General features: G+C 42.7%; 1 protein-coding gene across 1 annotated transcript in view; it reads left to right on the forward strand.

Moving 5' to 3' along the window:
• Window positions 1-24,145, forward strand: part of LOC137380583 (myoferlin-like) — a 270,863-nt gene that overhangs the window by 146,791 nt on the left and 99,927 nt on the right. The window contains exons 42-47 of the mRNA XM_068052623.1: window positions 1,014-1,112; window positions 5,751-5,876; window positions 7,236-7,391; window positions 15,752-15,843; window positions 20,022-20,192; window positions 20,655-20,797. Of these exons, the coding sequence (XP_067908724.1) occupies window positions 1,014-1,112; window positions 5,751-5,876; window positions 7,236-7,391; window positions 15,752-15,843; window positions 20,022-20,192; window positions 20,655-20,797 (787 nt within the window). The remainder of the gene's footprint in view (window positions 1-1,013; window positions 1,113-5,750; window positions 5,877-7,235; window positions 7,392-15,751; window positions 15,844-20,021; window positions 20,193-20,654; window positions 20,798-24,145) is intronic.

A 24,145-nucleotide genomic window follows, 5' to 3' on the forward strand; every position in this document is an offset into this window, starting at 1 on the left:
GGTAAATTAACTAGGGAAAAACCAAGCCGGGAACTGTAACCATCCTGGTCTGTATGGCTTGGAAATGGAGCCATCCAGTGTGCTTTCAGTCACATTTTCTGTAGTGTAGATGAGTTTTTAAAGTTTTATTGATGGAGAAATTGGATTATCAGATACCCAAATATCAAATATAGAATAAAATTGCTTCCCTCCCCAGCCACCAACCCCCCCCCCCACCCTGTCCCTCGGTGTTTTACTGGATACATCTATGGCATTGCACTAAGTTTATACAGACCAGGATTCCAGGTGTTTGCTGAATGAGTTCAACTTGGCCAGATAAAGGTGAATGTATTACCTAGACTGAAGAATGTGGAAATAGCTGGAGTTTCTGCTGTTGGCTATCCCATGAAACGTGCTGGAAGCTTGATGCTGACGAAAAGATTAAGCTTTGAATGTGATGGGCACACAGTCACGTGGGTTCACTATCCAGACCTTGTATGAAGGACAGCCATTTTGGTGGGATCATGGAAGGCTATTGCCCTTGGGAAATAATCCCACTATGAATCCCCTCCTTCTGGATAGAAGGGGCAAGAACACGAGAGGAGAATTTAAAAAAAAAAAAATTAAGTTGTTCCAAGTGATCAGGAAGGAAATACTTGTATTGTGAAGTGAACCCTGTAGAATAATATTCAATAAGTTTGCATTATAAAATATTTTAGTAAATTGTGAAATTATACCCCATTGATAGTACTACAAGGTCAGATCAGAAGTAAACAGATAACCTTGGAAGATTTGCATATTTGCTTCACTACCTTAGGCAGCAAAGCATAGTCAAGGCTTACATGTTGTCTGGCGGGGACCTTCCCTGATGCATGCTAACTAATAATGGTGAAACCTCATTTCCCTGTGTGCAGTTGGGAGCCAAGTTCCTCTGGCAACAGCTGTTATTATGTGAGCTCAATGTCCTATAGTTACTGCCTGTCTTATTTAATTAGTCATTTTGTCAAGGAGATTTACTTTTTATATATATATAGGAGGATGAATCAATCGATTGGTGGAGCAAGTTTTATGCATCTATAGGCGAACTTGAGCGATGTGGCACTTATCTTCAGAAAGGTTATGATACACTAAAGGTAATGTAGTTTCGTGCTTGTGCTTTTTGTTTTGTATTAAACTGGTTACTTTAAGAAATAAAAACATGAAATGCTGGAAATACTCAGCAGGTCCGGCAGCATCTGTGGAGAGAGAAGCAGAGTTAACGTTTCAGGTCAGTGATACTTCAAAGGGTCCCTAACCCTACTCCCCCGCTCTTTCCCACTGCCCACCCCCAACCAGTGTTCCGCCTCATCTCCGAACAGAGATCGAAAGGCACGGGAGTTCTGGCAACTGGCCAGAATATTGGCATGGGACGGCAGTTGCTACAAGATAAATCATTAGTTGTTAATTAACCTTTTATTTTAATATTTAAATTAAGTCTGTTGCCATGTAGTGGGGGTCTGCCATAAGGGCTCGCCGCCGCTGGTAAAATGGAGCAGGTCTTGCCTGGCGTCGAGGCCCGTGGCGGGCCTCTCCCAGAGGTATTTTCAACCCCTGATGTCGGGGGGCGGGTGGTGCCTGGTAAAATTCAGCTCGATGAAAATGGCTTATGCATTCTCATGAGCCTAATGCAGTAAGAGAGTCCCTCTCCTTGTTGCTTAGTGTTGCTTAAACCTTGTTTCTCAGTGTTACCCCAGAGGAATGGAAGCGGGGGAGAAAGAGTGCAAGGAATTAAAATTGTGGAGCTGTGTGGAATGCACTGATGTATATGAAGTTCTTTGCAGCTTCTCTCCATCCCTACAGGAAATCATTTCAGCAGAATGAATTCTGCATTTTGAAATTGTGTGTTTAAAAATTTAAATCATTCACTTTCAATATGGAAGCTAAGCACTAACAGCCATGTTTAGTTAGCCTCATAGTGAACAGCAACCACTCATTGTCAAGGAAAAACAAGTCGGATCATCATTCTGAAAGAAACTTAATGTCTGTAGGAGTATTTTTGTATGCATGGTCATAAGAACATAAGAAATAGCAGCAGGAGTAGGCCATTCAGCCTCTCAAGCCTGCCCCGCCATTCAATAAGATCATGTCTGATCTGACCCAGGCCTCAACTCCTCTTTCAGGCCTGTTCCGCATAACCCTCGACTCCCCGAGATTTCAGAAATCTATCTACCTCTTCCTTAAATACATTTAGTGACCTCGCCTCCACAACTCTGAGGCAGAGATTTCCAGAGATTCACCACCCTCAGAAGAAATTCCTTCGCATCTCAGTTTTAAATGTGTGCCCCCTTATTTAACTATGTCCCCTAGTTTGAGATTCCCCCACCAGTGGAAACATATTCTCAACATCTACCCTGTCAAGCCCCCTTAAAATCTTATATGTTTCAATCAGATCACCTCCCATTCCTCTAAACTCCAATGAATAAAGGCCTAATCTGTTTAGCCGTTCTTGATAAGACGACAACTTCATCCCAGGAATCAGCCTAGTGAGTCTCTTCTGAACTGCCTCCAATGCTAGTATATCCTTCCTTAAATACAGTGACCAAAATTGTACACAGTACTCCAGGTGTGGCCTCACCAACACCCTGTACAGTTGTAATAAGACTTACTAATTTTGAAACTCTAATCCCCTAGCAAGAAAAGCCAAAATTCCATTTGCCTTCCTAATTACTTACTGCACCTGCATGCTAAATTTTTGTGTTTCATGTACAAGATCCCTCTGTACTGCAGTATTTTGTAGTCTTTCTCCATCTAAATAATCAGCCTTTTCATTGTTCCTACCAAAGTGGATTACCTCACACTTTCCCACATTGAACACAATCTGTCAAGTTTTTACCAACTCATTTAACCTATCTATATCCCTTTGCGGATTCTTTGTGTCCTCATCACAACATGCCTTCCCACCTATTTTTGTATCGTCAGCAAATTTGGATACACTACACTCTGTCCCTTCCTCCAAGTCATTGATATAGATAGTAAATAGTTGAGGCCCTAGGACCGATCCTCGTGGCACCCCACTAGTTACGGCTTTCCAACCTGAGAAAGACCCATTGATCCCAACTCTCTGCCTTCTGTGTGTTAGCCATTCTTCAATCCATTCAAACACATTATCCCCAATACCCTGAGCTCTTTTTTTGTGCAATAACCTTTTATGTGGCACCTTATCGAACGCCTTCTGAAAATCCAAATACACTACATCTACCGGTTCCCCTTTATCACTCTGCTTGTTATGTCCTCCAAGAATTCTAACAAATTTTTCAAACTTGATTTCCCTTTCATAAAATCATGTTGACTCTGTTTGATTGCATTATGTTTTTTTAAATGTCCTGCTATTTCTTCCTTAATAATGGACTCTAGCATTTTCCCAATGTTAAGCTAACTGGTCTATAGCTTCCTGCTTTCTGTCTCCTTCCTTTCTTGAATAGGGGCCTCACATTAGTGGTTTTCCAATCCACTGGTACCCTACTGGAATCCAATGAGTTTTGGTATATTATGACCAATGCCTCCACTATCTCTGCAGCCACTTCTTTTAAAGTCTTTGGATGCAGGCCAACAGGTCCTGGTGACTTGTCTGCCTTTAGTCCCAGCAGTTTGTCCAGCACCTTTTCCCTCGTGCTAGAGATTGTTACAAGTTCCTCCCTCCCATTTACACCTTGCTCATCTATTATTGTCGGGATGTTTATAGTTTCCTCCACCGTGAAGACCGATGCAAAATATTGTTTTAAATTATCTGCCATTTCCCTGTTCCCTGTTATTATTTCCCCAGTCTCATCCTCTAAGGGTCCCACACTCACTTTAGCTACTCTTTTCCTTTTCATATACCCGTAGAAGCTCTTACTGTTTGTTTTTATATTTCTTGCCAATTTACTCTCATTATCAATTTTCTCCCTCTTTATTAGTTTTTTAGTCATCCGCTGCTGTTTTCTTAAAAAAAAAAAAAAATTCCCAATCCTCCAGCCTACCACTAGCTTTTGCCGATTTGTACACCTTTGTTTTTGTTTTGATACTCTGCTTAACTTCCTTTGTTATCCAAGGGTGGTTCATCGAGTCCTTCCTTCTGACCGGAATAAATGTTTGCTGTGTGTTATGAAATATCTGCTTAAAAGTCTGCCACTGCTCATCTACTGACTTTCCCTGTAGTCTATTTCCCAGCCTGCTTTAGACAACTTTCTTCATACCTCTGTAATCGCTCGTTTAGGCAACATCTTTCAACTTCTTAAGAAGAAAACTACGAATTCCTGCAGTTTGAACTTTTGCGCTCTCTTTTCAATTTCTGATATTTTTTTGATAACTGAAATGCTGCATTTGAAGTGCTTTGTAGATCTAGTTGCTTTTAAGGTTTTTTTTGAATGACTCAAGTTCACCATCATTATTCACATTCTGCTGTTCAGAAACTGTTTAATCTGATGGAATTTTGTTCTGATCCTAAAGTTTACTGTGTGTGTTCTACGTGAATTGCCAAATGTCAATTCTAGTTTTGTTTAGTGCCCAAATTTTATACTTTAATTTATAGATTTAGATTTATAATTTGAGCCTTCTAAAGGCATGTATAATCAGCTCCCATTGAAATTACTGGATTGAAAATCAGATAGGTCTCAAAAGCGTCAGTGCTCCGTCTCCAACAGATTACTGCTTGGAGTCGAGACAAAAGACTGCCCCAGCGACTTGTCATCTTGGAACCAACTAGACCTACTTGGAATTGGTGGGTTCAGAGTTAACCTTGTGGCAATGTTGGTAATCCAAGCAAATCTGCAGAGTTTTATTGATTGACCATTGTGCCTAGCAAAATAGTTAATGCAACAGTTAACATTTCAGATCGATGCCGTTTCATTGGACCCAGTTCTGATGAAAGATCATCGACCTGAAACATTAACTATCTCCTTGCAGTTGCTGCCTGACCCGTTGAGTGTTTCCAGCATTTTCGTTTTTTATTTCAGATTTCCAGTATCAGTATTTTTCTTCTGTTTTAGAATGTAAAATCACGCATTCTATCCTAATTTTGATTTTTGTTATAATTTAAAAAAAAACCATGATTTACAGCTATTTCAAAAATAGATTTGGTTACAGGATAAATGTATCTCTGCAGCTCAAGCTGATGAGATGCAAAATTGAGACAACACCATACCACCACTGGTGGCAGGATGATGCAATTAGAGCATGACAATTTTGTGAACAGGTAATTTACTTTAAAAAGGGGCCTTGGTCTGCACGCAATTATAGATTCTGACATTTTTAAGGCACTCGTTTTACTGTAACTCAATTTCCAATGTAATAGCTTTGCTTTGGAGTAGGAGGTTTTACTAGTAACATAACTCGGTTCTGAAATCATCCCCAGTATGGATGCACCAGCACAGTGCTAAATGTTCAAATAAGAATTGATATCTATTACCTGAACTCTTCTGTGCTGACTATTGTCCCTGCCAGTTAGATTCCAAAAGGTCTGTTTTCTGCCTACACTTGATATTGAGAGTGTTTGACATTTTGCATTGCCTGTAGACATGTAGCTGTCAACACAATTGAGAGATGATTTTAAAGCTGACACTGCCTGGATATTTTCAGATTACACCTGGCCCTAACTGTTGCCAATAATCAGTCCCACGCCAGCTTGCATCTAGATAAGATGACTTTGCCTTCCAGGCAAAAAAGTGAAGTGGGACTAGTTGGTGATAAAAGTGCTTTTTGTGTGTGTATGTCTCTTCTCTTTAAGTCAGCTTCCTCAACTTCCCTCACTACAGGTGTATACTACAGAACTGGAGAATGTCACTGAATTCAAAGGGCTGACTGATTTCTGCGACACCTTTAAACTATTCAGAGGCAAATCAGAAGATGATGAAGACCCTTCAGTTGTGGGTGAATTTAAGGTAATGGCTTGCTTGCCTAAATATCATCATCTAAACGTTTTACCCATTCCTGCTTGACATGTCTACCTTTGTACTTGTACATTATACAAGTACCAGGTGGAAATCTCTATCATAGTTGAGTACGGTCTCAATAAAACAAAATGTTTCTGATTCGCCCATTACTGATATAATTCAAAATGGGGTACAATATGCTCTTGTGTTTTTAAAGGATAACCCAAAGGGAAAAGCAGAAATGAATGATTTGAAATGGATTTGTCTTGTACTCAAACACCCACCAATTATACCACAGAATAAGCTACTTATTCCCAAAACAAGATAGCCTACCATTAGTCAGGAGCCACACCATCAGTCCTATAGTTCCAAACCATGTATGTTGGTCATTCTTGAAATTAACACATCACATACATCTTGCACCGACAGCCTTGGAGCAGAATAATTAAATTAACTTAGAAAGCTTTTGGTAGACTCCTCTCCATAAAGATTAATCAAGTGTCATAAAACCTTTACATGTCCAATTCAAAATATCACATCATCCAGCAAAAAATGAAGCAACATGTAAGTAGAATCCTATTCTCCAAGCTCTTTGCTTAACTCACACTTGAGTCTTTGGTCCCTGTAGGATACATTGGGTGATAAAAGGCCTGCAACCTGGGGGAAAATCCCTGGGACAAATGGGCTCCTTGCCAAACTTAACACAATACTGCTGGTAATTTCATCACTGCCTGTTTCGACTTCTCCCCCCCCCCCCCCCCCCCCCCAAGGTCAAATTGGCTATAGCTAGTGCACAAAAAGTTTGTGGACCTCATTATACATATCCAGGTCCTTCCTCAACAGTACCTGAAATCCTGGCCTTTGTTTCTCTCTGAGTTGAAGAGGGAATCGGAGTGGTATTCTAGGTGTGTTGCTACGCTTCCTGCTAGATGTCTGCCCCTCCATATGCAGAAAAGGTACATTCAAAAACTGGAGCAAAGGAACAAGATTGGGCTTGGCTTGTGATCTTAATAACACCACTAACCCTTTCACAACCTGCCAAGAGCAGGTTTACAAAATAATAATGCTCATTTGGATGAGCACCTATAAACAGTAGCTGAGTGAGATGATGACTCCTTCAGACTGAAGTGGAAAATGGTGGAGGTGCGGTGAATCTAGCATATCTGTTATAATATAGCAGCACTCCACAGTCTAACAACTGGTCTAAGATGGTTTGGCAAACAAGGCTGATTTTCTTTTTTGTTCTTAATTTTGCTTAAAAACAAATGATGAAATGTTGCAATTATTCTAAATTTATTTCAATGTGATATTTGTCTGTCCAGTGTGTTTGTGTGAACGTTTATTACTTCAGTTGCCTGTGTTATATAGGGTTCATTCAAAATTTATCCTTTAAGTGATGATCCAAGTATTCAAACACCCCCACGTCAGTTTGCTGAACTGCCGGATAGTGGAGCTCAAGAATGTATCGTGCGGATTTACATTGTTCGAGCCATTGACTTGCAACCAAAAGATAACAATGGCAAGGTAAGAAAATTGGATCTGGCACAGTAGTTAACAAGTGTATCTGACAATCTGCTGGCTTTTGTACAAGAATCCAGTAGTTTCCAGAGGCCTGTTGGTGGGTTAACGGGGAAACATGGCTGGCAGTTGCCCTGATCTTTCTTCTCAGACTCTCCTTTATGCACCACGCTTTTCCAATTTTATTTTCCTGCCGGAAGACTGGCTGGGAAATCTGCAGTTAAAAGTTTACTTTTTTTTTGTTGAAAAGCTGTTTCGTTTATCTGTTTTTTGCGCAGCAAGCATGATAATGAAGTGTGGGGGTTGTGAACTGGACTTGAGGATAATGGGAAATTGTTGCCTTTTTGTCCAAGAATGATTAGAACTCCTGACAAAGTTCAAGGGCAGCTGCAGTGGGGAAGAGACCATCACCCACCTCCTTCTGGAATGTACCTTTGCAAAGCAGGTGTGGAAAGAGATGCGGTGGTTTTTGTTGAGGTTCATCCCGAGGAGCTCAGTAACACAGGAGTCTGTGCTCCATGTGCTGTTCCCAGAGAGACACACCAAGATAAAAATCAACTGTTGCTGGAGGACCATCAACTCGGTGAAAGATGCTCTTTGGTCTGCCTGAAACTTGCTGGTTTAGTCCACAACTGAGTGTTCCAAGATTCCAAGGTCCAGGACTACGTACTGAGAGACACACTAAAGCTCGGGGCAGCCCCGCAAAGGCTCAATGGGAAAAGGCTACTGTGTAAGGTCCTCCCGCCATAGTGAACTGAGGAGCTGGAACCGATGTTTTTTTAAAAAAAACCCTCAGGCTGTATGCACCAAAATATGGTTTTGCTGTGTAACGCAAATGTACATTGCGTGTAAAATGGAATGGCAAGGGTTGTGAGGCAACTCACTTTCTGTATCGAAGGAAACTGATTTCTTTTGCACTTTCTGGAATGTCAAATTGGTACTGGTTTCTCATGTATTTTTTACAGATTTTTATGAATAAAGTATATTTTTGGAAATAAGAGTTCAAGGGTTTAATAGAACTTCCAAACTGACACAGGGCATGGAAAAGTTAGTATGCAAACATGCCTGTTTCGAAGTACGAAATTAACCATTTTTAAGAGAAAATGCTGTTCCATGCAGTTTGTCTTGTATCCTGAAGGGGGCTGACTTGTGTTAGCAAATGCTCATAAAGGCTTTTCTTATATGCAGATTACGTTGACTGAGCCTCATGTACTGAAACTGATGTTTAGCCAGAAGTTGCAGAATAATCCGGAGCAGGAACCATAACAATGTTCTTGGCCTATTTCTGCCCACCCCTCTCATTACCATAGGACATTGACACCAATTGTAGTGTACTTACCATTACCTCACTGAGATCAGCCAATTTTGCACAGAGAATTGAACCTGAGCACTTTTCTAGTCGACCTACAGAGTCACTGGGAAAGTTGGTTATAGTATTGAACAGCAGTTTAATTCAGTGTCATTGTTCTAACATAAATTTTCACAGCCATGACTTTCACTGTGATGGGTTTTGGTTTTTTTTTCAACATCGGACCTCTTTCACAAGATATCTTGGTTCACCATACTTACTGGGAAACGAATTGCAAAGCAAGCCAGCCTAGTTTTGGCCAGTTCTGTGGGATGTGGAGATGTTGAAGAAAAAGGAATCAGTAGAACTTGGACAAACCAATGGATGAAATATTTGGACTTTGTCAATGCCCCCTGTTTCCTACTATGCCTGTGCAGTCTTCAAAGAGACAACATTGTGCACATTGTGTGTACATTGATCCATGGCTGCAACTGGAGCTATTTGATGGTCAGCTGCAGGGTGATGTACTTGGAACACAACTTTTCCAGATCAGTTCATGCCCCTGCCACACCCAGATATGTTTTGGCTATGAGTCATCACCTGCAGTACATCCATTGGTTGGTCTGCTGTTTCTGGTACTTTTAAGACTCAGATGGACTTTGATCAGTATGCAGTCTGTTTATACTTGCAAATTGGAAAATCAACGAAATAATATGCATCCAATTTCAACTGCAGAGATTACCTAAAAGAATGAACTAGTTTTTTGAGTGGAATTTCCAGAATCACAGGTGCTACGGTGTTTCAATCTTCTCTTTCAGGTTGCTATGAAACACCAGTGAAGGGTGGCCAACATGGATGCTGTCCAGAGGTCCAAAGTCCTTTCTCTTCTGTTTCCTCCCTCCCACCCCAATTACTTTTACTGAAGTCATTTTTTTTTGCTTCAGCCAATTTTATTCCACTAAATTTTCACTCCCATTGATTCATTATTAGAGTAGATCCCTTATTTTCTCTTTCCTAACCTAGACGCACTAAGGCCAGTGAGAATTAGCTTTCACATAAGCCAAACTAAGCACAAATGGATTCGAATTTTGGGTATTTCCGAATCTGCATGACTTTTTTTTTCCCCAAAATCTACTTTTATTCATAAAATCTGTAATTTAAAAAAAATTAAATAAATAAATTACAAAACAGTTCAAAACAACACCAAGTTGACAATACAAAAAGTGCAAAGGAGATCAGTTTCCTTCAATAAAGGAGTGAGTTGCTTCACAAACCTTTCATTCCATCTGACCTGCCATGTACATTTTGCAGCAAACCCATATTTTTTGGATACAGCCCGAGGGGTATCCCATGGATCCAGCCCCTCAGTTCGTTTTGGTGGGGGGACCTTACACTGTGGTCTTTCCCCATTGAGCTTTTGCCGCAACTGCCCCAAGCTTTAGTGCGTCCCTCAGCACATAGTTCTGGACCTTCGAATGTGCCAGTATGCAACACTCCGTTGTGGACAACTCTTTGCGCTGGAAGACCAGCAAGTTTTGGGCAGACCAAAGAGCGTCTTTCACCAAATTGATAGTCCTCCAGCAGCAGTTGATGTTTATCTCGGTGTGCGTTCCTGGGAACAGCCGGTAGAGCACAGACTCCTGTGTTACAGAGCTGCTTGGGCTGAACCTTGACAAAAACCACTGCATCTCTTTCCACACCTGCTTTGCAAGGATGCATTCCAGAAGGGGGTGGGCAACAGTTTCTTACCCACCACAGCCACCTCGAGGGCAGTGTGCGGAGGGGGTGAGACTCTGGGCGTGCAGGAAGGATCTGGCAGGGAGGGCTCTTACCACCAGCCAAGCTACATGTTGGTACTTGTTTGATGGTTCTGGTGCTGAGGCATTCTGCCAAATGACTTTGGTAGTCTGCTCGGGGAACCATCCGACAGGATCCACCATCTCCTTTTCCCGTAGGGTCTTGAGGACATTCTGAGCAGACCACTGCCTGATGGATTGGTGGTCAAAGGTGTTTTTCCGCAGAAACTTTTCCACGAAGGATAGGTAGTACGGCACGGTCCAACTGGATGGAGCGTTCCGCGGCAATGTGACCAGGCCCATCCTTCGCAACAGCAGGGATAGATAGAACCTCAGCACGTAGTGACACTTGGTGTTTGCATCCTGGGATTCTACGCACAGCTTGATGCAGCCACACACTAAGGTAGTCATCAGGATGAGGGCAACGTTGGGTACATTTTTCCCACCCTTATCCAAAGGTTTGAACATAGTGTCCCTCTGGACCCAGTCCATTTTGGATCCCCAAATGAAGCGTAAAATGGCTTGGGTGACCGCCACTACGCAGGAGTAGGGTATGGGCCAGACCTGCGCCACATACAGCAACAACGTGAGCGCCTCACACCTGATCAGGTTCTTACCCACAATGGAGGGAGATCGCTGCTCCCACATGCTCAGCTTATGGTGTACCCCTGGCTACTCGCTCTTTCCAGGTTTTGGTGCACGCCCCGGCCCTTCCGAACCATATCCCCAGCACCTTCAGGTAGTCTGACCTAACGGTGAAGAGGACAAAGGATCAGTCAGTCCAGTTCTCAAAGAACATGGCCTCACTCTTGCCGTGGTTAACTTTGGCTCCTGAGGCCAGTTCGAACTGGTCACAGATGTTCATCCATCTGCGAACGGGCAGCGGATCCGAGCAGAAGATGGCCATGTCGTCCATGTACAGGGAGGTTTTGACCTGAGTGCCTCTGCTGCCTGGGATCATCACCCTTCTTATGCTCGCATCCTTCCTAATAGACTCAGCAAAAAGTTCAATACAGCAAACAAACAAGACAGTGGAGAGAGGACAGTCCTGTCTGACTCCGGATTGGATCGGGAAACTTTCTGATTCCCACCCATTGGTTGAGACTGCGCTACTGATGTTTGTGTAGAGCAATTTGATCCAATTGCAGATTGATCCAATTGCAGATTCCCTCCCCAAACCGCATTTTGGAAAGCACGTCCATCATGTAGGTGTGCGATATCCTGTCAAAAGCCTTCTCCTGGTCCAGGCTGATGAGGCAGGTGTGCACCCTCCTGTCCCCCACATAGGCGATCGTATCCCTGAGTAGTGCGAGACTATCAGAGATCTTCCTGCCGGGTACAGTGCAGGTCTGGTCAGGCTGAATCACCAACTCCAGAACAGACTTGACTCGACTAGCGATGACTCTGGACAGAATCTTGTCAACATTCAGCAGTGAGATGGGCTGCTGATTTCTGCCCTCTCCCCCTTCCGCTTGTAGATGAGGGTGATGCCTTTCCTCGTGGATTCTGACATTCTGCCAGCCAGAAGCATGCTATCGTATACTTCCAGCAGGTCTGGGCCGACCCAGTCCCACAGGGCTGAATACAACTCAATCGGTAAGCCATCGCTTTCGGGAGTTTTTCTCGTCTCTAAGGACCTCACGGCCTTTGTCAGCTCGTCCAGTGTTAGCGGCTTGTCCAGTCTGTCCCTCATGCTGTCATCTAAGACCTCTGATAGATGACAGGAAGGACTGGGAGGCTCTGCTGTCTGTGGGCTTCACGTTGTACAGCCCAGCATAAAAGGATTTGCTGATTCTTTAGTATGTCGGACTGCGAAGACGTTACCGAGCCATCCTGTTCCTTCAGGCTTCTGATCACAGAGCTCTCTCTCTGTACCTTTTTGGAAGAAGTAACGCGAGCACATCTCATCCTGCTCGATGGAGCGGACTCTGGACCGGAAGATGATCTTGGAGGCCTCCTTGGCAAAGAGCGAGGCCTGCTGACTCTTCACCTCATGGAGGTCCACTTTGACCTCGACCCCCATCGACTGCAGCCGGAGCAGATTTTGCATTCTTTTCTGAAGTCGGGACCTTTCCCTTTGTCTCTCTCACCCTCTGAACACCTTTGAAGATGATGAACCTCTTTATCTGCTTGATCGCCTCCCACCAGTGCACTGGAGACTCAGAGGGGTTTCACGGTTCTCCAACCTTTGTGATCCCTTTTGAGTTCCTCAACGTTCTCTGGCATTAGCAGTGTAGCATTGAGCTTCCGTGTCCCTCTGCCAACCCGCTGGTCATCCTGTTGGTGACAGTCAGCCAGTAAGAGGCAATGGTCGGAGAAGAACACTGGCTTGACGTCGGTGGATCTGACCGTGACAGCACAGGACACAAACAGGAAGTCAATCCTGGAACGGGCAGACCCGATCTTGAACAGGTGTATCTATGCTGCGCTCCGTCTGCAGGTTTGCTGAAGACGTCATGCAGCTTGGCATCTTTTTACTGTTTCCATTAGGAATCTGGATGATGATGCAGTTGAAGTCACCACCTAGAATGACCGGCCTGGATGTCACCAGCAGCAGTGGGAGCTGCTGGAAGACGGTCAGCCGCTCGCTGCATTGAACCGGGGCGTATATGTTGATCAACCAGAGCGGAGCATTGTTGTACATTACATTTGCTATGAGTAGGCGACTGCCCACCACCTCCTTAACTTCGGAGATGGTGAAGTTACCTCCCCACAGCAGAATACCCAGGCCAGAGGAACGGGAATCATTACCCCCTGACCAAATTGATGGCCTGTGAGACCACCATCGCAACCATTGCCTGTAGGTGCTGAGATGTGGTGTTCCACTCTCCTGCAGAAACAGTAGGTTGGCTTTGACCTTGGCGAGGTAGTCCAAGGTTGAAACACATCGCATAGTGGATTTAATGCTATGCACGTTAATTGAAGCCATCTTTATACCCATTTTTAAGTTAGTTGTTGCTTGCCACACCATTTGTCCTTGCTAGTCCCAGTCCTTGGGTATGTTTCTGCATACTCATAGTGTACACAAGCTGTTTAACGTTCGTTGGGCTCAGAAACCCCTCCTGGTTTCTCATGCAGGGTTTGTTCTGCTGGGGTGACATCGGTGGGGGGGGTCTTGTAGGCAGCAAAGATTGGGCTGTCCTCTGCTGTTGGTATCTTTCTCCTCTGTTCCTCCTCGAAAACATCACTGCTCCCGGCTTCCTGGGAGCTGGAGTGCGCCCGACACTTTGTTCTCGGTGTCCTGGAGCTGGGATGTGCTAGGCATGTCGCTAGCTTCAGTGTTTTGGGTTTGGGGCATGCTGGGCCCATCACAGCTTCCAGTACCCCAGAACTGGGGGGGGGCTTTGTCTTCCAGCTCCTTTTGAGTTCTGCAGCTTCTTTTGCAGGTGCCATTGTTTTGGCCCTTCCTCGTCCAGTGAGGAGGAGCTGCCATAGTCCGTCTCAGTCGGTAGCCTCCTCTTGCCACTGGTTTGGGTGGTGGCCTGTTCTGTTTTTGGAGGTTTTTTCTTTGTGGTTTTCCTGCCACTGACCAGTTTGTCCATCTATTGCCTCCTCCTCCATTGATTCTGTCTGTAGAGGAGGGGTTTCTGGGCACAGGGTAGGTGTTGGGTCGCTGGTTTCAGCTGCCTCCCCTTTCTTCTCAGGTAGACTTTCCTCGTTACGGAGAGGGTTGCTTGTCTCCTTCCCAACACCAGATGCATTCACTGTTCCTTCTCCCAGCCTTTCCTTGGAGTGGTGCAGTGGTTAGCACCGCAGCCTCAGCTCCAGCGACCTAGGTTCGGTTCTGGGTACTGCCTGTATGGAGTTTGCAAGTTCTCCCTGTGACCGTGTGGGTTTCTGCCGGGTGCTCCAGTTTCCTCCCACAGCTAAAGCACGATGATAGGTAAATTGGCCATTGTAAATTGCCCCTAGTGTAGGTAGGTGGTAGGGGAATTGAGGGAAGGTGGGGATGTGGTAGGGAATATGGGATTAATATAAATTGGTAGTTGGTCAGCACAGACTCGGTTGTCCGAAGGGCCTGTTTCAGTGCCATTTCTCTCTGACCTTGCCACCTGAGCATAACTGAGGCAGCGTTTGAGGCAGGTTTTGTAGAAGTAGCCTGTGTCACCGCATAGGTTGCAACACTTACTCTGCTTACAGTCCTTGGTCTGATGGCCTTCCTTCTTGCAGTTCTTGCAGACGACTGTGCTGCAGTTAGCTGCCACGTGACCAGATTTGCCACAGGTGCGACCAACTCTGGGCTGCCCTGCATAGACCAAGAAGCCTCGACTTCCCCCGATAGCTAAGCTGGAGGGAGGATGGATAATGGCTCCATTGGCATCGACCTTCAAGGTCACCTTGACTTGCTGCTGGCTGGTCCAAATCCCAAATAGGTCCTTGACATCAGTGCTGCTGCCAGCCACTTTGACGTACCTGGTGAGGGAGGTGAGTACATCCACCACAGGAACATGGGGGCTATAGAGGTGAATTGTCACCACCCGGTCACGTTGTGACGGCAGCGTGAAGAGTTAAAAGACTTGTTAAACTCACTGAGCCATCTGACAGTTATTTAAGTAGTTTTCTAACTGCTTGTTGGAGTAGTGGCTTCTTCCAATAACTATTTAAAAAAAAGTCTTCCACATTGCACTGATTTAATGTGCACACAACATACATGTACAAGAGCTAACTGATTATAAAACTGCTTTTGTTGAGAGGAGCATTTGAAACAGTCAGGCTGATGGCTGTATTTTTAGCCACTGCTTTATACCTTTGTTCACAGACACCATAAATGGGTAGTTTTAATCAGGACACCAAATTGCAAGTTTACGGAGTCTCTTCAGAGTAGTACAGTGGCGTAGTGGTTAGCACCGCAGCCTCAGCTCCAGCGACCCGGGTTCGATTCTGGGTACTGCCTGTGCGGAGTTTGCAAGTTCTCCCTGTGACTGCGTGGGTTTTCGCCTAGTGCTCCGGTTTCCTCCCACAGCCAAAGACTTGCAGGTGATAGGTAAATTGACCGTTGTAAATTGCCCCTAGTGTAGGTAGGGAATATGGGATTACTGTAGGGTTAGTATAAATGGGTGGTTGTTGGTCGGCACAGACTCGGTGGGCCGAAGGGCTTGTTTCAGTGCTGTATCTCTAAATAAATAAATAACATTGAAAATAAAGTGACTAATAAAAAGTATCTGAAGTGTACACACAATTAGCAGATTTGCGGGATGAGGTGGTATTTGGATCCTTTTGTATGCTTCATTATATTTGAAGTGGCTGTTTTTTTCCTAAAGGATATTTTCTTTCATCTTTAGTGTGACCCATATGTGAAGATAAGCTTGGGTAAAAAATCCATAGAAGACAGAGACAACTACATTCCGAACACTCTGAACCCAGTGTTTGGCAGGTAATGCAGACATCTTTTTTTCATGATTAGAGTGTACGCTCAAGTGACAAATGTCAATAGAAGAGAGGTTACATTGGGTTAAAAAGCCCGTGTTTCAATTTGATCAAATCTTTCTAGGTGTAAGAGAATCTTCATGATTAACTTTGAAATACATCCACAACTAGCATATTTTTGTACGTTGTTCTGTCTTCTCCATCATTGTGGTCATTTGATTTTAAATGAAGCGGTTTGTCTTTTCTCCGCTAATTTTCTCCCCTCTCCGCTTCTCCCGAATTTATCAGCTCCCTCCTGGACCATGTTCCAAGGGTCCTGGTCACCATACCCAACTGACCATTCATTCATTCGTGAGCCTCGACAGCAAGTTTCAACAGTATTCAATTGCTGGAAGCTGGCAGCTGAATTGGAATATGTCCTTGCCTTGTGTTTCAGAATAAATATATTCCTGGACCTGCAAGTGTCTATTAAATAATAATGGCGTGAAATAGATGAAAGCTAAGTTAAATAAAATATAAATTAACCCGACAAAGATGTAGATGATAAATATTAAGACTTCATTGTGATGAGCACAGGAGCCTTCAGAAACATGTTGAGGCTGGTGAGAAATCTGAAAATGGCTATCGTAGTGAGAATTTACTGTCAATAATGAGTATCTTGTCCAGGAAGAGCCAGGAATAGTAATGGTGGTAAAACTGAAGACAAACCAGAATACTTAAAATACTCAGTAACTAATTGGATCCAATAGTCAACAGGGAAGACTATTGTATCATGCTGTGCACAAATGGAGATAATCCAAGAACACTGAGGGACTTTCACAATAATGGGGAGTCAACTTCTTAAGAAAGATGATTTTTAATTCAAGGCTGCTGAGAGGCAAAGGACAAGTTTAGAATTTAGATTTAGAGGTACAGCACTGAAACAGGCCCTTCGGCCCACCGAGTCTGTGCCGACCATTAACCACCCATTTTTACTAATCCTACACTAATCCCATATTCCTACCACATCCTCACCTGTCCCTATATTCCCCTACCACCTACCTATACTAGGGGCAATTTATAATGGCCAATTTACCTATCAACCTGCAAGTCTTTTGGCTGTGGGAGGAAACCAGAGCACCCGGAGGAAACCCACGCAGATACAGGGAGAACTTGCAAACTCCGCACAGGCAGTACCCAGAATTGAACCCGGGGCGCTGGAGCTGAGACTGTGGTGCTAACCACTGTGCCGCCCAAGTTGTAAGAAATTCTGAAAGAACTTGCAGTTATATACCGCTTTTATGTTCTGAGGATGTCCTCGAGTACTTCAGAGCATTGTGAAAGAATCTAGTGCTAAATTCAAAACAAGTTGCTGTAAAATTAATATTCAGAAAAGCTGGCAAATTTAATGTGGGACTCACAGATCATTAGTCTTGCATTAATCTTGTTGGATAACATAATGGCATTACTACTTAAGAGCATATTGGAAGACTGGATAATTTATTAAATAACTGCCAAATTAACATCAGAAGGGAAAGACACATTGGGCCTGATTTTAACACACTGCAAGTGGGTGGATTTGAATGAGTTAAAATTTCGCCCATTAATTTTGTTCAGGTAACACTTACATGGAGGCTGTCGATTATTGTTGGACTTTTATATAAAAAAAAAGTCCATTTGAGAGAGTGCTTCACAAAGGGCTGCTACATAAATTTGAAGAGGTGAGAGCTGAAGTTGTTGAGGAACGGTCTTAAAAAAAAAAAGAGGAGCAGCAGGCATTTGTTTAGAAGATTGAAGTTGAGAGAAGGCCTGAGTGGATTACCCCTGGGAACGGCACTGGAGCCCCTACAGCTACCTGGCCTCAAGGCAAAAATGCAGTTTCCCGATGGTGCCAAACCAGGTGGAGGTCAAGTAAGAGGAAGTGGCCATGTGTCTATGAAAGCAGCTCAGACATAAAATAAATAAACAAAATGATGGCAAAGGAATTTAATGCAAGAAAGTCAAAATTTATTGATTATTGGAACAAATGTGTAATGCAATGGTGCAGGGTTAGTTAAAAGTCAAAAAAGAACTTGCATTTATGTTGCCCAACTTCCAGATATCCTGAAGCACTTTACAGCCACTGAAGTCCCTTTTGTAACAGGAAAATTCAATAGCTAATTCGCACACAGCACAGTCCCATAAATAGCAATGGGATACATGACCTGTTATGACCGAGGTGAGAGGAGTGCACTGTTTATTCTAGTTCCACTTCTCCGCGGGTCACAACATATATTTATATTTTTTCCCACTTACTGGTACCGTCAATCATGTACTCTCTTTTTTCCCAGAATAAAACACACCAACCAGGTTTCTTTGAGAAACAACAACATTATCAGTTTATTATAAAACAAGTCTTAACCAGTAATGAAGTAAAGCATAAACTCTGATTGAAATATTAAAGATCCCTTTTTACCTTAGCGCCTCTCGCGCACGAAAAATATCAGGAATTTTTGTTTAGAGCTCTGTTGCAAAAAAAAAACACTTGGGCTGGATACTTCCTGATTCTTGAAGAAAAAAAAGAAAATATGGAAAGATGTCCTTTGTTTTGGTTTGGTGTCCCAAATGCATATAGACAGCTGTAATTGGGATCTTCCCAGAACAGTTCCTTCCAGGCGATGTTGAAGATCAGTTTGGATAGCCTTTCCAAGAAATGCAGCCAGAGAGGCTTCAGATAGGCCTTACAGCAGAAATGCGGCAACAGGGGTTTCAGTTCCCACACCTTCGATATGCAGGGTTTCTTCAAATGCAGGAAGAAAGAGGAGGCTGCCACACTGTATGTGCAGGGTTTCTTTGAGAAAAAGAGAGGTTGGGTTTTCTTGGTAGGCAAAAACCAATGTCTTTTGTAACAATTCAAAGTGAAACCAAAAACATTCCAGAAGTCAAACCTCCTGACCTCTATAAATCTTGACCTGTCACTTCTTTGTAAATATCTGACCAAGTCAAAACAACAAGCTCCCTGCTACTATTTTATCTGAAAACAGGTGCCTTCCAGTAAGGGCTCGTTTACAAGCCCAAGTCCAGGAACCTGCTGGTGACTTTAAAAAAAAAAACAAAGTTTAGCATCTCTTCAAGCTTCCAGATGAATCCATGTCCATAATTCAACTATATGTCCTTAAAAACATATTTTATAAAAAATAGAAGCACTCTCATAACACCTGATAATCTGTGTTTTATTGATGTTGATCAGGACACCAGGAGAACTCTTTTCTCTTTTACATCCATCTGAGCGGGCAGACAGTGGCTTGGTTCAACATATCATCTAAGATAGCATCTCCAATTGTGCAGCACTGTCAGTCTAGAATATCTGAAGTGGGGCTTGAACCTATTTACCCTCTGACTCAGAGGCAAGAGTGCTACCATTGAGTCAAAGGTAACAACTCACTTGTCAAAAGTGAGAAAGATCTGGTAGACTCAGTACTTATGAGTGAAATTGCCAGCAAACAGAATGGTAAACTGGATAGGAACATAGTGTCGAACTAAAATTACTAAATTCGAGCACAAGTATACACTTCTCTGGCTAGATTGCACGAAGTGAACTGTCCAGCTTTGGTCACTAAGATACAAAGGTAAATTCAGGTTGCAGTACTGTGAAAGGATTAAGCTTGATCCCCAGTTCAGAGGACTAAAGTATGAAGGAAGGTTGGAGAAACTGTGGCTTTTTAGGGGACTTAATAGAAGCTTATAGGATATTAAATACTCAGGCATCTGAAGCAGTGCATAAAGGTTAGGTATGACGGTCAAACAAGGGGCATAGGTTCAAACTGGAATTAAGTTCCAGCTAATGTAGTGGAGTTAAATGCACTGTGATTTTGGGGGTGTGGAGGTTATAAGGAAAAATATTGTTTTGTTAAAATGGACTGAATGGCTACCCTCAATTTTGTGACTGATACATTTGCACTGGAATTTACTAAATAACAGTAAGAAGTGGGAACACCATTGGTTCCCTAGCCTGAGTGTTGAGGTCAACTGTAGATTGCTTATCAGTTCAACTGAGATCAGTCAACTTTTCACAAACCAGGTTTGAAACTCAACTAATGATTGGATGAACCATGATGTGATAAAGCATGCTAGTATTTTGATTAGAAATTTCAAATCCTTGTTCTGGAAAAATGGTACAGCGTTTCTGGAAAATGAATACCTCATTTCTTCCTTTTCTTTCCTCAGGATGTTTGAACTTACTTGCAATTTACCGACAGAGAAAGATCTCAAAGTTTCACTTTATGATTTTGATTTGTTGACGCGTGATGAAAAGGTGGGAGAGACTATTATCGACCTGGAGAACAGACTTCTATCACGCTTTGGAGCTTATTCTGGATTGCCTCAATCGTACTGTGTGTAAGTATACAGTTATCAAATGGAGATTTGTTCACCATTATCTCCCTGCTTTTTTTTTTGTAATTTTATCTGTTCCCTTGCCTTTGTGAAATATGGTTCTCTGGGTCCAAGCAGCCCTCTGTTCAGCTGTGAAGCTTTCTGTTGGTTGTTCATGAGTAGACACTTGGGTGAAATACCAGTTCTTCCCTTGCCCACATTATGCATGCATACTAAGCAGAGGTTATTGGATAATTGGGAGCAAGCACCCTAGTGGAATTTTTCCCTGCCCACGTCTAGTTAATTGAAACTACAGGATTTCTGTTCTAATGTTCTCTGCCTACATAACTTCAAAAAGAAATTAATTAATTGTATGGAGTGGTTTGAGAGCTTTTGACATGACCTTTTGCCCTTAATTAGATATTTTTTCCCTTTTCTGTGTAGTTGATTTGGATGTGACTAACTTTAATTGGCTTATTTCAACAGTTCTGGAATAAATGCGTGGCGTGACCAGCTCAAGCCATCCCAGCTGTTGCAGAATTTAGCCAAGATGAAAGGCCTTTCTCCACCTGTCATCTCTAGCAGCAGACTCTCCTACAATGGTCAGGAATATATACTGAGTGAAATTGGTAAGTACTTAATATTTTTCAGTATAGAGCAGTAAGATGCAAGCTACGTGGGATGAGTGTGTGATTCTGAGATCGAACTAGGTTTTCAAAATTACTGTGGACTGAATTGTTTAGTTCCTGCAATTTTCACAGGCAGTATGAATGGACATTTCTTGTAGTTTTCAACATGATTGTTTTGAGCAGAAAATGTTTTTAGATAGAGGTTAAAAGTTGTTACTTGAAGTTGTTTGAACCACATTCACCCATGGTGTAGTAACAAGCCATACTGATCAGGGGCTCACTCTCTGGTTAGAAATCTGATCTCAGCAAGAATGGGGATGTAACTCAGCAGAGTTAGCTGACTGCAGCTAGGCAGTAGGAGAGATGTTAAAATTGGTCTCCGTGCTCCTGGTCTGGGAATGGTTAAAACCAATTGGAATAGCTGTTCTTGATGGCTATCCAGTTACCCCAGCAGGAAGCGCATGGGTACAGATGACCTGTCAGATAAGATTTAGGTTGTGCTGTAATATACCTTCCCCACACACCCCCACCCCCCACCTGACCATCAAAATAGCCTGCCGGCACTTGTCATCGAAGCCTTTATAACTTAGGTGACTTATCTTACCAGCATCCTTGAAACTGTTCTTCAGCAGGAGCTACAATTTTAAGGATACAAGGAGAAGATAAAACTCACCAGCTGCAACAAGTTCCTCAACCGAATGCGTTTAAAACTTTGCTCGTGCTTAATGAGTTCATTGGGTAATAAATATAGGAAATTTCTTTAACATATCTAGTGCAGGCGATAACTGCAGCTGTTTCTTGCCTGTGCTTTGTGCTTTTAAACCAAAGTGAATTCCTGTAGCTTTTTCCACAAATGTGTGAATGAAGTGGAAGATCTGTGACCTAGAAAGAAAAAATGTGGAGGAGTGGGGGGGGAAATCAATTCAGTTGTTTCTTGTAGGGCTGATGGTGTATGAGAGTTACATCCACAGCAGTGTACCAGCTTGGATAGAAAAGATCATGTGGCAACAAGCAACTTTGGACGTGAAAGGGAATTGAAACTAAAGATGCATTGAGCTGGAGTCCAGCAGCATTATTATGTTTTTTTTTTATTTGTTCATGGAATGTGGGCGTTGCTGGCTAGGTCAGCATTTTATTGTGCATCTCTAATTGCCCTTGAGAAACTGAGTGGCTTGCTAGGCCATTTCAGAGGGCATTTAAGAGTCAACCACATTGCTGTGGGTCTGGAATCACATGTAGGCCAGACCAGGTAAGGACGACAGATTTCCTTCCCTAAAGGGGATTAGTGAACCAGATGGGTTTTTACAACAATTGACAATGGTTTCATGGTCACCAGTAAACTAGTTTTTTTTTTTTTTTAAATTCCAGATTTATTAACTGAATTCAAATTTCACCATCTGCTGTGATGGAATTCAAGCCCATGTCCTTAGAGCATTAGCCTGGGCCTCAGATTACTAGTTCAGTGACATTACCACTATGTCACCGCCTATTGAATATTTTGAACAAATAGAAAATGTACTAGATACCACCTCATTTCCTGCATGGATCTGAAGATGGTATCAATGTTACATGTTTATGTCTTCAGATGCTGATTCAGTAAACTCGTGAGTCCTCAATTCTTAGACAACAGCTTCTTTGCAGGGTGGAATGAACAGCCCCTTGAATAGAAGGATGAGGATTAAATGCTTCATTTTAGTAAGTAGTGATAGCAACTGTTTTTCAACAGAATTTGAATTCAGTTACTGTCAGACCAGTTTTAAGGTGGGGCAGGAATTTGTCAAAACCAGATTGATTGGATGATGTCCAGAACCATTAATCCTACAATATTTTCTTTCACTGTTGGTTGCATATGAACTTCAGGCAGAAAAGTTTTAAGGTCAGCGAATGGCTTCTGAGGCTTTGGAAGCAGAATAGGAATTAAGTTGGAGTGGTAATCAGTTTTGCTTAATTTTGACTTATTGTGATGCCTCTTGTGGGTAAGTGCATTGCCTAATTTTTAGTTAGTTTACGCACTCAATGTGGAGGCACCTATTGTTACCATGCAGTAATCAGGAGAGTGTCTGCACCATCTGTATTACAGTGGGCAACAGCCTCTGGCAAACATGAGTGACCATCAGTATCATGGATTATACATCCCAAACTGGAGATGATTATTTAGGTCCATTTGAGAGCACAGATTTTTAGCGTCTTGTCCCAGTCACTGCAAACCATGGTTTCATGCTTTTTTTTTGATGATTGCAGTGAGTTTTTATTTCCAGTACAAGAAAATTTTCTGACAGGTTCAAAATAATGTATGGGCTATAAGATTACTGTTGGAGAAATTGCAGATGAATGCTTGATGTGTTCATGTGACACTCCTGTGTCTTTTTTAAATATCCATTTATTTTATTGCTGATGGCACCAACAGGAATTCCTAACTTGAAGTTTTAACACAAGTTTGAAATGCATTGAAGGTTGATCAGCATTTAGAGGGAAATGCAGATTGATGTTTAGATGTGAAATATTGTCATTTTAAGGGGTCACCCAAGGGTCGGTAGTAGTAATTGTGTCTTGGAGTTAGACAGTTGAGGGAGTGCTGCACTGTTGGAGGTGCTGCCTTTCAGATGAGACATTGAACTGAGGTCCTCTCTCATCTTGGATGGACCTAAAGGATCCCATGGCGCTATTTAAGGAGTAATGGAGTTTTTCTGGTGACTTGGCCAAAATTATGCCTGTAGCAATATCCCTAAAACAGCTTATCTTCATGCTGTTTAGGCGACCTTGCTGTGTTGCAAATCGGCTGCCATATTTGCCTATGTTACAGCAGTGACTACATTTTAAAGTACTTCATTAGCTGTGCTTTAGGATGTCCTGAGATCATGACCAGTGCTATATAACTGCAGATGCTTTCAAATCTAAAGTCCCTAAACATGCTTTTATTTACATATTGCAATATTGGATGTCAGAATTTTGGTGAGCTTCAGCATGCCAGATGATGACTTAGATGGAGTCCAAAATCAGAACATTTGTGCTGTGGGGTAGAGAAAGGGGATGCTTATCACCAGAATCTCCCTCTGAAAAATCAATTTTCCTTCAGTCCTCTCACCCCATCAACTCAGTAAATTACAAATCTACCACTGCTGCAATGTGTAATTTCTGTTGCATTAAAGTGATTGTTGGATGTATATGAAGTTTCATTAATGATCAGCCTTTCTCCCACTGCGCTTCCAATTTTGCTCATCTTCATGTTAATTGAGGCCTATTTTCTGGGCTGTTAATGAATTTTTTTTTTGACACAAAAGCAAAACACTGTGCATGTTGGAAATCTGCAATAAAAACAGAAAATGTTGGAAATGTTCAGGTCAGGCA

Source organism: Heterodontus francisci, chromosome 20 (genome assembly GCF_036365525.1).
Source record: "Heterodontus francisci isolate sHetFra1 chromosome 20, sHetFra1.hap1, whole genome shotgun sequence".
Lineage (NCBI taxonomy): Eukaryota > Metazoa > Chordata > Chondrichthyes > Heterodontiformes > Heterodontidae > Heterodontus > Heterodontus francisci.